General features: G+C 36.3%; 1 protein-coding gene across 1 annotated transcript in view; it reads left to right on the top strand.

The window, feature by feature from the left end:
- The window catches only part of PLCZ1 (phospholipase C zeta 1), a gene marked incomplete at its 3' end in the record, with an annotated part of 41,612 nt that overhangs the window by 23,363 nt on the left and 5,735 nt on the right, over positions 1–12,514 (top strand). The window contains exons 6-10 of the mRNA XM_082849947.1: positions 1,435–1,674; positions 2,944–3,091; positions 7,632–7,748; positions 8,837–9,009; positions 12,153–12,285. Of these exons, the coding sequence (XP_082706073.1) occupies positions 1,435–1,674; positions 2,944–3,091; positions 7,632–7,748; positions 8,837–9,009; positions 12,153–12,285 (811 nt within the window). The remainder of the gene's footprint in view (positions 1–1,434; positions 1,675–2,943; positions 3,092–7,631; positions 7,749–8,836; positions 9,010–12,152; positions 12,286–12,514) is intronic.

The raw sequence follows: 12,514 nt of genomic DNA, 5'->3' as shown, positions 1-12,514 counted from the left end.
TTTCTCATACTGCGCTTAGCCCTCAGTATACAAAAGAATTGCCTGGAGACTTGTTAAAGAGACATAATTCTGTCCCACAATTCAAGATTCTGGTTCTCTAAGTCTGAAGTAGATTGCAGAAATCTTTTCTTTTAACAAGCACCCCAGGTGATGCTTTTGACACTTGTGGTTGCAGAGTGCACTTTGGTAAACCTCTGTATTAGTAACACGAGGGTCATGGTAAAAGAGAGAAGACCCAAGATGATGGAATAATTTGAGTGGGTACCTGAGGATGACAAAGAGAAGGGCAATCAAAGCTCCTCAAAGAAAAGAACTTTAGGGACTTCCCTGGTGGTCCAGTGGTAAGATCCCACATGCCGCAGGACAGCTAAGCCCACGTGCTACAATTACTGAGCCTGTGCGCCTCAACTAGAGAGCCTGTGTGCCACAAACTACAGAGCCCACGTTCTCTGGAACCCATGCACCACAACTACAGAGCCCACAGCTAGAGAGAAGCCCGTCCGCCGCAACCATAGGTCCCGCATGCTGCAACAATGATCCCGCGTGTCACAACTGAGACCCAACACAGCCAAAAATAAATAAATACATACATAAAAACATTATAATAAAAAAAGAAAGGAATTTTTCTTCATAGGGTAGATCCCAGTAACATTATATACAGTGTACCAGGCACTTACTAAATATGTTTGTTAAATTAATGAATATTTGAAAAGGGCAGAAATAAGTAAGTGAAAGAAAGGAGCCAGAAGGCTTTGGATTTAGAATGAGTGACCCAGATGGTGAAGTTTGCCATGCTCCTAGTTTTGATGGGCAGGAAATATTAAGTTGATGATGCTCTTATGCAATACAGTTGAAATGTGAAGATTTATAAATCTTTAGCTTAAATTTAGTCTTTATTAGATGTCAAATACTATAATAGACATTTTTATATACCTGATCTCATATAATACTTTTAATGTTGGATAAGAGAGTGATGACCTGAAGCATTCACTACCAGAAGTTATAACATTCTAACTTCTGTAACATTGAAAAAATATATATATAATTATATAAACAATAATTTATATAAAATTATATAATTTTAATAATAATCTATAGAAAATTATATATATATAATTTTCATGTATTTCAAATTTGTGCATAGTAATAATTTATGGAATGTAGAAGAAATAGAAAAGAAAAGAAAGCCCCAATCATTACAGGCGTATTTTTTGGTGAATTTTGGTCAATACAATAATATCACTGGTTTCTATTAGGTTTCTATTAGGTTTTTTTCTATTAGGTTTTAGGAATATGGAAAAAAGATGGAGCTTTTACATATCTTACTGCTGTGGGCAAATTGAAAATATGATGAAAGACTTTTTGATGACAATGACAAGTGCAAATTTACCTGTGCATGTGTAATAGTATCTTTCTTTCAAATTGTTTCTGTAGGCATTAAAATTCAAAATATTAGTTAGAAACAAGAAAATAGGAACTTTAAGGGAAACCCGTGAAAGGAGAGGTTCTGATAAGCATGGTCAGGTAGAGGAATATGAAGAAGAAGAGGAGGCAGAGCAAGAGGAGGAGGAAAATGAGGCCAAAGGACCAGAACCATCGGATGCTTTTCAAGATGATTTGGAAAAGGAGGCAGAGTCAAAAGGGGCAGTCGGAATTCCACTCTTCAAGAAAAAGGTGAGATGAGGCTTTGCGAAAGCCTTACAAGTGATTGAAAAGTTGTCTTATTGTTTTGTTGAGTAGTTTTAAAACATTTTGGAGGAAACATCTTTTCCCTACTTACAATAACTTCAGTCTATTATTTAAAATTTGTTTGGAAAAAACTAGCAGTGGACAAGAAGTTTTAGAAGTCATCTCTTCCTGTATTAGCTGTTTGTGATTATTTTTTTCTCTACAGCTAACAAATATTATGCCTTCTCATGTATTAGACACTGTGCAGTGTACAAAAGATAGTGTATCTGCTCTGAAGGCGATCATACTGTCAGAGACAAGAAAAGCACTATTTATATTATATAGTATTTTAAGTATACAAGTTAGCATGACAAAGGAAGGTATACATGACAAAGGAAGGTATACATGGTTGCAAGGTATACATGGTTGCAAGCTGGTTTAAGTAAAATGTGAATTAATTCAATTGGTCCACAGAAATGAAAAGTTTAGGGAAAGGGATTCTAATTTCAGGAATGACGTGGTTGAAGTGTATCAAAGTCCACAGAAATTTCTTTCTCCAACTTTGGCCCTACTTTTCCTATATTGGTGCAAGCCTTTGCCAAGCTTCAGTTTTACATGCTTTCAGATTCAAATCCAATGGAAGGCCTATCTATCTCTCAGCTGACCAAGCAGATTCTTTTTGTACATTGGCTATGATCCAAGCTGTGCACATCCTTGAGCCACTTACTGTGGGGAATGCAGAGCTCTGGTTAGCCAGGCCCAGTCCACGTTACCGACACTTAAGCACATGGATTGAGCATGCGCAAGAAGTGTTTTCCAAAAAAAAAAAAAAGAAGAACACTTTGGAAGAACAGAAGTGCAAAGGGTATAGATACTGGGCTATAGAAGAGCAATAGAGTACTATACAACAGAAGTTATTCCAAAATGTTAGATCACATTGGAAATATATTTACTCATGACTACAATTCTTGAATTTGTAGAATTCCTGATACTAAACTAAGACCTTTGGGATAAAGGAAATAGAAATAATTGCCATCCTCAATACTTATTACATTAATTGGGATTTTAGGTTTAGGTTGTCTCATAATTGACATTAAATGTTGTCATAATAGAACATATTCACATTGACCTAATCCAAATAGTTTTTGAGGATATAATCTTATGAAAAGACTAAAATCATTGATTTGAAAGCGTATTTTCTTTATTGAAAAAATAATTTTTCAAATGATTAGTGCAAATATGTGAAATTATTGCCTTTTTTTTTTCACCGCAAAGTTAAAAATAGCTACGGCCCTATCTGATCTTGTTATTTATACTAAAATTGAGAAGTTCAGAAGTTTTCACCATTCAAGACTGTATCAACAATTTAATGAAAGTAACTCTATTGGGGAGTCACAAGCCCGAAAACTTTCAAAGTTGAGACGTAAGTTCTTATGATTCAAATAGATGAAGTGTTTAAACAAGTTATATTCACTTTTAAGGTGTCAAAATTGATCAATGATGTTTACAAAAACTATATTCTAGTACAATTTCAACATATTTAACATATTTTAAAAAGGGTTATATGCCTCAGGTCGCATTAGGTTTTATTTCACAGAACTCAACCATTATTTTAAGTCATGAAATTTTGATTGAGAATGTCCAGTATGGACACTTTGTTGGGAGGGGCTGTGGTGAGCAGTTTACATGGGAGAGCAGTGAGTGACAAGGCTACAGAGGTAGGCAAAGCCAAATTACAAGGAACTTGGACTTTGTCCTACAATCCAAAGTGAGTAGGAAAAGATTGAAATCTCAGGAGTCACATGATCCCCTGTGTGTTTCTGAAAGATGCCTCTGTTAGTGCATAAGGGTGACACCGTCTGCAGGGAGGAGATGATAAAGGCTTATGGCGGGGAGACTGGAGCCAGGGTGAACTTTGTGGACTCGGTGGGCACTAAGCGGTAGAGTTAAATAGACTGGGAGGCTGTATCTCTAAGGTGAAGAAGAAGGAAAAAATGGTACCCACGGGCTTCCCTGGTGGCACGGTGGTTGAGAGTCCGCCCGCCGATGCAGGGGACATGGGTTCGTGCCCCGGTCTGGGAGGATCCCACATGCCGCGGAGCGGCTGGGCCCGTGAGCCATGGCCGCTGAGCCTGCGCGTCCAGAGCCTGTGCTCCGCAACGGGAGAGGCCACAACAGTGAGAGGCCCGCATACCGCAAAAAAAAAAAAAAAAAAAAAATGGTACCCAGGCCAGACTGCCAGATGGCTGTGTACCTGCAGAGGGACCATGTGTCTCTGCATCTTCTTTTCACTGTCTCCTGACTCTACATCTGAGGTGGGTTTATTCTGCTTGGTGTAGAGCCCGAGACACAACAGGGAAAGAGAATGGGAAGAAGACGCTACCTTCTTCTCAGACTTATATGGCAGGAAATATCATCAACTTAAAAAGGGATGGTCTGTTAGGAGGGGAAATTTTTTCCGTCTATCCTTCTTGAGTTCTTGTGGCTGGACTACTAATAAAACTGACGCAAGTCATATTGACAGGAGAAAAAGAAACAAAATTTAATTCATATAAATGGGACCTAAGAAGTGACCAAAGTCAGCAGGTTTTATACTTTTTAGACAAAGAAACAATAAATTTGTGAGGAATTGACAGGACAAAGAAACTTAGGTTTTGGGTGACCAATTAGTGAAGAATTCAAACAGCGTTTGGGCTTGGAGTAGTAAATTAAAGAAGTCACAAAGTTTGTTTTCACAGTCTTCTCAGCCCTGAATTCCCTGTCTTTGGTGGGAAGGGTGTCCTATGTTCAGACGCAGGGAGTGAATCTTTCACATGAGACATTTATTTCCTGCTTTGAAGGAGACAGAAAGGAGGGATAGAGTGTCCCTCTTGCATTGGCCATTTCTTAAGTCACTTTAATTCAAAATAATCAATATGCCACTGAAGCACATTTTAGGGGCAGCCTACCCTGTGACCCAACAGTCAATTAACTTAATAATCAGAATCAGGTGACTCTCCATATCCTTTTTAAAATTGCAATCTACCGTCTTATGTAGAAGTGCTGTGGCAGAGAAATCAGCACCTGCGACTGACTTGAGAAAAGCTGTTGGCTATTAGGAAATGCAGATTCTGGTATATTTGTTGGTTAACCTCATTTGGCTGGCCATTGGTACCCTAGGGTGTTTTTTCTTGGCCTCTCACTGTTGTGGCCTCTCCCGTCGCGGAGCACAGGCTCGGGATGCGCAGGCCCAGCGGCCATGGCTCACGGGCCCAGCCGCTCTGCGGCATGTGGGATCCTCCCGGACCGGGGCACGAACCCGCGTCCCCTGCATCGGCGGGCGGACGGACTCTCAACCACTGCGCCACCAGGGAAGCCCAACCCTAGGGTTTTGAGGCATGCTTTAGCTTATCTCCTCAAACTGCCTATTAGAAAGATCCTATATAGGGCTTTTTTTTTTTTTAAATTGAGGCTTGTGACCAAAAGTCAATTCAGTAGATCTACATGACAGTTAAAAGAATAGAGCAGAATGGAATGGAACAAAATAATAGGATGGAGAAGATGTAGGCAGGAAGAGTAAGTTTTGTTTTGTGAAACAATTTTGTGTGTGTGTGGTGTTGGGTTGTGATATAAAGCATATTTTTTACTGTGAACTGTTGTCAACAGAGTTTGAATATGAATGACCTACTTTACTAGCCTCCATTCTTTCAAACTATCGGATGGTTTTTGTTGTTGTTCATGGGGACAGGACGTCTGGGCACAGCAAAAGTCGTTATAATTCTCTCACTCTCATCATATTAAACACTTGCTCAAAATCTGAAAAGGGACTGGGTAGTTCAGAGCAGAGTCATAAAATATAGCATCAGCGTTTCTTTGGAAAGAGTATAGAATATTTTTCTTGTGCCAAAAGTTAATAGTAAATAATTAATGATTGGGCAAAGATGTTCTGCAAGGATGTCTATCATTAAAAACAATAAACATCATTAAGTTTATAATAGGGAAAAATCAGAAACAGAAATTTTCATATGTGTGAATGCTTTTCAGTTATTTAAAAATAATGTCGTAGGTGAATATTATTGAAATGGAATGATTTTCTTGTTATCTTAGTAAGTTAAAAAATGGAAGTTTATAAAAGGGAATAAACAATAAGATTCAATTAAAAATAAGTATATACATATGACAAAAGAATGGAAATATATATATACCAAGAGGTTATCAGGGTTATTATTTGAGTGGTGAGATTATATGTTGTTTTCTTATTTTTTCTTATTTAATTTTCACATTTCTCATGCTATGTGAAAAAATAGCATGTTTAATTTCTAAATCTCAGAAGTAACAAAATCATGTTAAGGGTCCATAGTGATCATTCATGTTTATCACTTTGTAGATGAAAAAAATTAAGATCCAGAAGAGTACGTATTTTATCAACAGATAGACATCTAGTTTAGGACTAGATAAGGGATCATGACACTTGGACACACAAAGTGCATTTGTACACGAGTAGCTTCAAAGTGAACTTTTCCTCAAGGAGAGAATAACTTCTAAAATTGAGTGTTAATTAAATTAACTGTAATTACTATTAACTTCAGTAACTAGAATTTTTTACCTGACAGTGCTTCCTAAGGAACAGTTTTTAGGATGAGAGTGGCAATGATTCTGTTCTAGCCTGAAGAGCAAATAGAGTGGACATAGGCAATAACCATTTCTTCCATGACTGGTCACCATATTAGCAGAAATAGTTGTGGGAAAAGGATCTGCTTAGTGAAAGAATAAAAACCTTGGAGAAACATAAAATCTATGTTCAAAAATTTGAGGGGTGTCCAATGGTATATGGTGTAAATTAGTTTTGAATCTTAAGTGATTTAAATAGAATTACTAGAAATGTGTAAAAAAATATAAGTAGAAACATAAAGAATATGTATAGAAACTGAAACAGACTGTGTGTGTGTGTGTGTATGTGTGTGTGTGTGTGTGTGTGTGCTTCAAGTATAGACATTGTCTTCCTTTCCTTGTAAGGAAAACATTTGAAATAATCAGAAGTATTGGGAGGTAGCAAGTTCTCTCTCTTTTTTTTTTTGAAGAACAAATACGTTTTATTTTTTAATAACTTTATTTATTTATTTTTTGCTGCGTTGGGACTTTGTTGCTGCACGCTGGCTTTCTCTAATTGCAGTGAGCATGGGCTACTTTTCTTTGCAGTGTGTGGGCTTCTCATTGCGGTGGCTTCTCTTGCTGAGGAGCATGGGCTCTAGGAGTGTGGGCTTCAGAAGCTGTGGCGCACGGGCTTAGTTGCTCCACGGCATGTGTGATCTTCCTGGACCAGGTCTCGAACCAGTGTCCCCTGCATTGGCAGGTGGGTTCTTAACCACTGTGCCACCAGGGAAGTCCTGCAAGTTCTCTTTCAATGGAGGGATGCAAACAGAAATTGAATGAATTTTGGGGAAAGGTACTATGGTGGTTAGAAGGTCAGCTGGAAGCTGAGTTGAGTAACTTTAAGGTCCCTTTCAGCCCTGAGGATCTGTTAAATATTCAACTTGATTAACTTGGATGACATCGCATAGTTTTATATGACTTCCGTGCAATTCTTTCCTAATGTGAAAACCAAAGTGAAAAAAACCAAAATGGGTAAAGATACTTTTGTTTTCAAAAATGGATGCATTTTATTTTGGAATTTTATATACTCTATGTCAAAGTGAAATTAATTTGGATGTGAACAAAAAGAAATATATTATCCAACTGTTTCTTTCTTTGAGTGAATAATTACATAAAATTGTTTAATTAAAATTATTATTAACTTTTCAATAACAGTGAATTACTCTGCCAAACAAAGGCATGAATTTATTTTGATTTTCATGAATTGCAAATATTTCTGCCAGGACAATAGACATCAACATTATTGAAACTGTTGCAGAATTAAATAAATATATAGACATAGTAGTTTATTTGAAATCTTTGAAATGTTTTAATAAATTTCTTTTTTTTAGCCAATGAATTTATTCTTCACACCACGAAGTTCATTACCAGAATATATCCCAAAGCAACAAGAGCAGACTCTTCTAATTTTAATCCTCAAGAATTTTGGAATGTAGGTTGTCAAATGGGTATGTTACATAGGATATTGAGTTTTTTGCAAAAGTAAGATAAAATAAATTCATTTTGTGAATTAATAAAAGATTCATGAAAAGAGCTTCCTTTGAAGAATTTTCGAGCCTGGGTGTTTTGGAGTCAAGCAATGATGAATCAATGGCTTCAAGAGTTGAAGTTAATCCTAAATAGGTTGAAAAGGGTAAATCTAGGTGAGGGTAGAAGCATGGAGGTTAAATTCATGAGGAGTTTGCATGGGAATTGTAGGAATGGGAAAAAGAAACCAAAAAGAGATGTAAGAGAACAGTGAAGATAGAGTCCTTTGCTTGAAAGATTTGCTAAGGGCCTCTTCAAATCGAGTGGCCTCTGCTTTTTGTATTTTAATCACTTCTGCATTCATAGTATTGAAAAGTAAGACTGCATAGCTTTGTTATTTGTCCTTGACTGACTCTCCTTATTCCAAATTGATCAACTGGTGTACCAGTGGGACTAACCAGTCAGAAAGTGCCAGGTGTTAACCCTTCTGCTGCTCGATTGTGACAAGGCCCATAGGTTTTCAGAGAGGGAGGGGGCGGGATCAGGATGCTGGGGAGGGCAGTGGGGGGTAGATGGTGGTACTGCATATAGTGGCTGTTTACCAGCCTATACGGAGTTGTTTCTGTATTTTAACGACAGTTACTGCTCTGCCTGTTCCTCGCTTTCTCCTCAAGTGGTTACAGTACCTCTTTAGACCTGAAAGTTTATGATACAGTTGGTGTCTTCCCTTCCAGCATTTAATGACTGATTTTCTTTACTCTCATATTTCCTGAATGTTTTCTGACATGTACATTGCTATTCTATAATCTATGCTGTATGCCATTTTGATTTTTTAACTCAAAGCTGTAAAATAATTTGCAGATTAAATTTTGAAACTCACCTTCATATGTTAACAAAGACATGGCAAAAGGAAAGGTTTAAAAATCATGACTTATTTGGCAAATGCTTGCTCTTAAAATTTTCAAAGATATATAATCCATGATTAGGTTTCAGTAAACTGTTTAGTTGCGTTTCTTTAGATATACCCTCTGTTTCCTGACAATGTCAAAATACTCTTTTTCCCTCACAGTGGCCTTAAATTTCCAGACCCCTGGTCTGCCTATGGATCTTCAAAATGGGAAATTTTTGGATAATGGTGGTTCTGGATATATTTTGAAACCACACTTCCTAAGAGATAGTAAAACAAAGTTTAATCCAAATAAAGCACTAATGGACAGTAATCCAGTCATACTTATGATAAGGGTAAGATTCATTACTTTTTCTTTTACCTGTATTGGTTATGATATAAGCTAGATAGTATGCATTAATATTTTTAGTTCTATTGATTTTCTTTAATGCCTTTTAAATTTCTGTTAATCTTTTCAGGTAATGTAGGTGGGTGGTATTTCAGCATCCTTCCATATCTGAAAAATGTCTTTCTGTTGCCTTTTTGCATGAATGAAAAAATTGCATAGTTCTAATTTAGAGGAACTAGTCTAGTTGTTCTAGTTGTTGTTCTAGTGAGAAGATGGGGTGTTTCAGCCACTTTTTCAGATCCCTTCCTAATCCACACAAATCTCATTGATGTGCTTCTGTGGATTTCTTCTTTCCTTTTTAATCTATATGCAAGCGATTCTTTCTCACTTTCATTTGTGGGTGAGAAAGAATTTCTTAATCCTTATCTCAAACTAAACATCCTCCTTGTATTCTTTTATACACATTCACATTATACACATTCACTGTTTCAACCCCAAACAATGCTCAAATCTGACCTCATTTTTGGACTATAAAGGCTTATTTTTAATAGCCTACTTAGCCTCCTTACCAATATTCTGTCAAACTTAAAATATTAAAGCCTGAACATCCCTTCCTCGTCAAATCTACTTCTAGTTTATTTAAGTCTCAGTGAACTGAGTCAAATTCCTTGACTCAATTAATTCAGGCAAGAAAAGTGGAGCTATTCTTGTCTTCCACATCTCCTTCACTTCCCATGTCCAATCCATTTCTAAGTTCTGTAGATCTCACTTTAAATGTCTTCCTTATCCATCCCCTTGATCTGATGTCATTTGTTACTGTCTTTTTTTTTTAGGAATCTGTTACCTGTCATCACCTCCATTCCTTTGGCTTCCTAAGGGGTTTTCAGGGAGCCTTGTCTCAGTTGTCCTGGTCCATCTTCCACAAGTCAACCAGAGAGATTTTGCTGCAGTGCTAATCTTATCATGCCTACTTAATATTTATTTGTGTCTCCTGATCGTTTTCTTAGTCTGGCTTTGTCCTACTCCTCTAGCCTCATCTCTCACTTCTTCCAGCCTTTCAACCCATTCCGAAACTGTATGGAAGCCTTCTTTTTTGTCCATAATGACTCTTCTATGTACTGCATATGCTATTTCCTTTGATTGGACTACTCTTCCATCCTTCATCTGCCTATTGCATTCTGAATCATTTTTCAATACTTTAAGTGTCACTTCTTTTTGGAAGCTTTTTCCTGTGCTTCTTTTGAAGTTTTCTTCTGTTTTTCCATAACACCCTATACATGCATACATTATGACACTTACCACACTGTAAATTATAATTATCTACTTGTTATACTTGTCTTTCTCCCCCCACTTGTCTGAGGGTCCTTTAAGGATAAGGACTGTGTTTTGTTCAACCCTTATCCACAGTAACTGACACAAAGTATATGCTCAATACATGTAGGTTAATTGAATGAATGATTTCTTTTTCAAGTTGAGAATACTAAAGAGAATATATGTGCTCTTTTATTGAGAAAGTGAAGATGGAGGATAGCTGGTATGCATAGATGTTTACAAATGCCACCTGTTTGTATTCTGAGAGGTCTCATGTAGGGGTGTAAGTGACATGGTGTGAAGGAGGCAGGGTTGATGATTTTCCTGGGAAGCTGCTGCCACAGCCATGTGTGTCTCCCCTCTTGTTCTGATTGTTCTAGGAGCTTTGTGATTACATTATGACTTCCACAAATGCTGGAGAGTATGATTTGGGAATAAAAAGGCCTAGTTTTGCCGTTAGCTTTCTTATGTCCTTGATGAAGCCATTTAACATTTCTGGTTTACTCTTTGTCAACTGTAAACAGAGAACTTTGGATTAAATCAGTTATTTTCAAGCTTATAAAAACTAAGGTATCATTTTCTAAGTTTAAAATCTCGTGTATAAGATCAATAGATGAAAACAGAACTATCTGGTTGACCACTAAGGGTTTTCTGTTTGACATCCATCCTCTGCAGAGGCCCATGGAAGGGCTTTGTGAATCAGAGTGTACAAATTATTTGAACAATAAATCTCTAAATTCTATTTCAGTGTGCACCTTCTCCATACTGATAAGGGTTTATTACCTGGAGGGCCTATATTCAGCTGATAGGCTCTGCTATCAGTGTGCTAGTTTTTCACAGTCAATGTTCTTTCAAGTTACCTTGATATCTAATTATGCTTATTGATCAATGCCCGTTCCATACTGGTTGTTAAATATTTGCACAGTTACTCTGGTTTCTAGCTGATGCCATAATTTGTGGATGTAGGAAGGAAAAAATTACACACTGGCACTTTTTTCTTTTCTTTTCCTTCTATTTTCACAACAATTATTTATTTGTTCCTCTTTATTATAATCTTCAGAAATTGAAATCATGTCTCAATTTTTTACATTAGTACACTCTATGAACTAGTATACTTCAAATACTGTTTTTTTTTTTTAATTCGGACTTTGTTCCTTAAAGTAAAACAAATCTGTGCTTCAACAATTAGCTTGACTAATAGAAGACTAAATAAAACTATTATTAGTTACTTTGTTAAGCATTTTCTGCTATCCGGTCCCTAATATATATATGAAATAATTGATTTTGTCAAACTCAGGTTACTTATGATAATATGGAAAGCGATGGGTAAGGTAAAATTTCATGATAAATTATCCAAACATATAAATTATACTGTCAGAGAATGCTATCATAGGAAATTATGTGGTGTTTTTTCTTATATTTCAGAAGTTGTATTTATAGTTTACCTTTTTTTTGTTGTATATATACAATATGAATTTGAAAAGAGTTCATGTTTTTGGAGTGACTCAGCCTGAATTACAGTAGAAGGGAATCATAACAATGCTTTTAAAATAAAAATATTTGTTGGACCATCAATCTTGGAGAATGTGGATTCTATTATAATCACATATTGGTAAAATGGAATAATTTAGACATGTTCCTGGTGTTCATCTATTGATATTTGAGGATAAAAGAGTTAAAATTAATAATTGGCACTATTTTCTACTTTGTTTGTTTGTTTTTTTGGTGGGAAATGACTTAGTCAGTCATGATTTTTGGAAAACCTATTTTATTTTGAAATTAAGCAGTGGTGCAGTTTGACATTCTGCTCAATTCTTGAATTCCCTTATTTTTGTGCAGCTCATCAGCGGGATCCAGTTGCCTCCCAGTTGTCATTCATCATCTAACAAAGCTGACACATTAGTGATTATAGAAATTTTGGGAGTTCCAAATGATCAAATGAAACAGCAGAGTCGTGTAATTAAAAAAAATGGTGAGCTCCTAATATATTTTATCGAACATTTATTAGACTTCTTGTTGAAAAGCTTAAAAATTATATATTGATAGAGTTTTGATACATTTTTATTATTCATAAGGAAAAGGTTTTGCATTATGTTCAAGATGACCAAAGTGTTATATGCAGCAAAAACAATTTGACAATGACTTAATGTTGGCGAGATGTATTTTCAGATTACAGATGCAAAAATGTATCTGACCTGAAA

The sequence above is a fragment of the Leucopleurus acutus genome (genome assembly GCF_964270905.1).
Source record: "Leucopleurus acutus genome assembly, chromosome: 11".
NCBI classification, from domain to species: domain Eukaryota; kingdom Metazoa; phylum Chordata; class Mammalia; order Artiodactyla; family Delphinidae; genus Leucopleurus; species Leucopleurus acutus.
The sequence above is the reverse complement of the archived record's forward strand: the minus strand, read 5'-3'. Positions and strand labels throughout refer to the sequence as shown.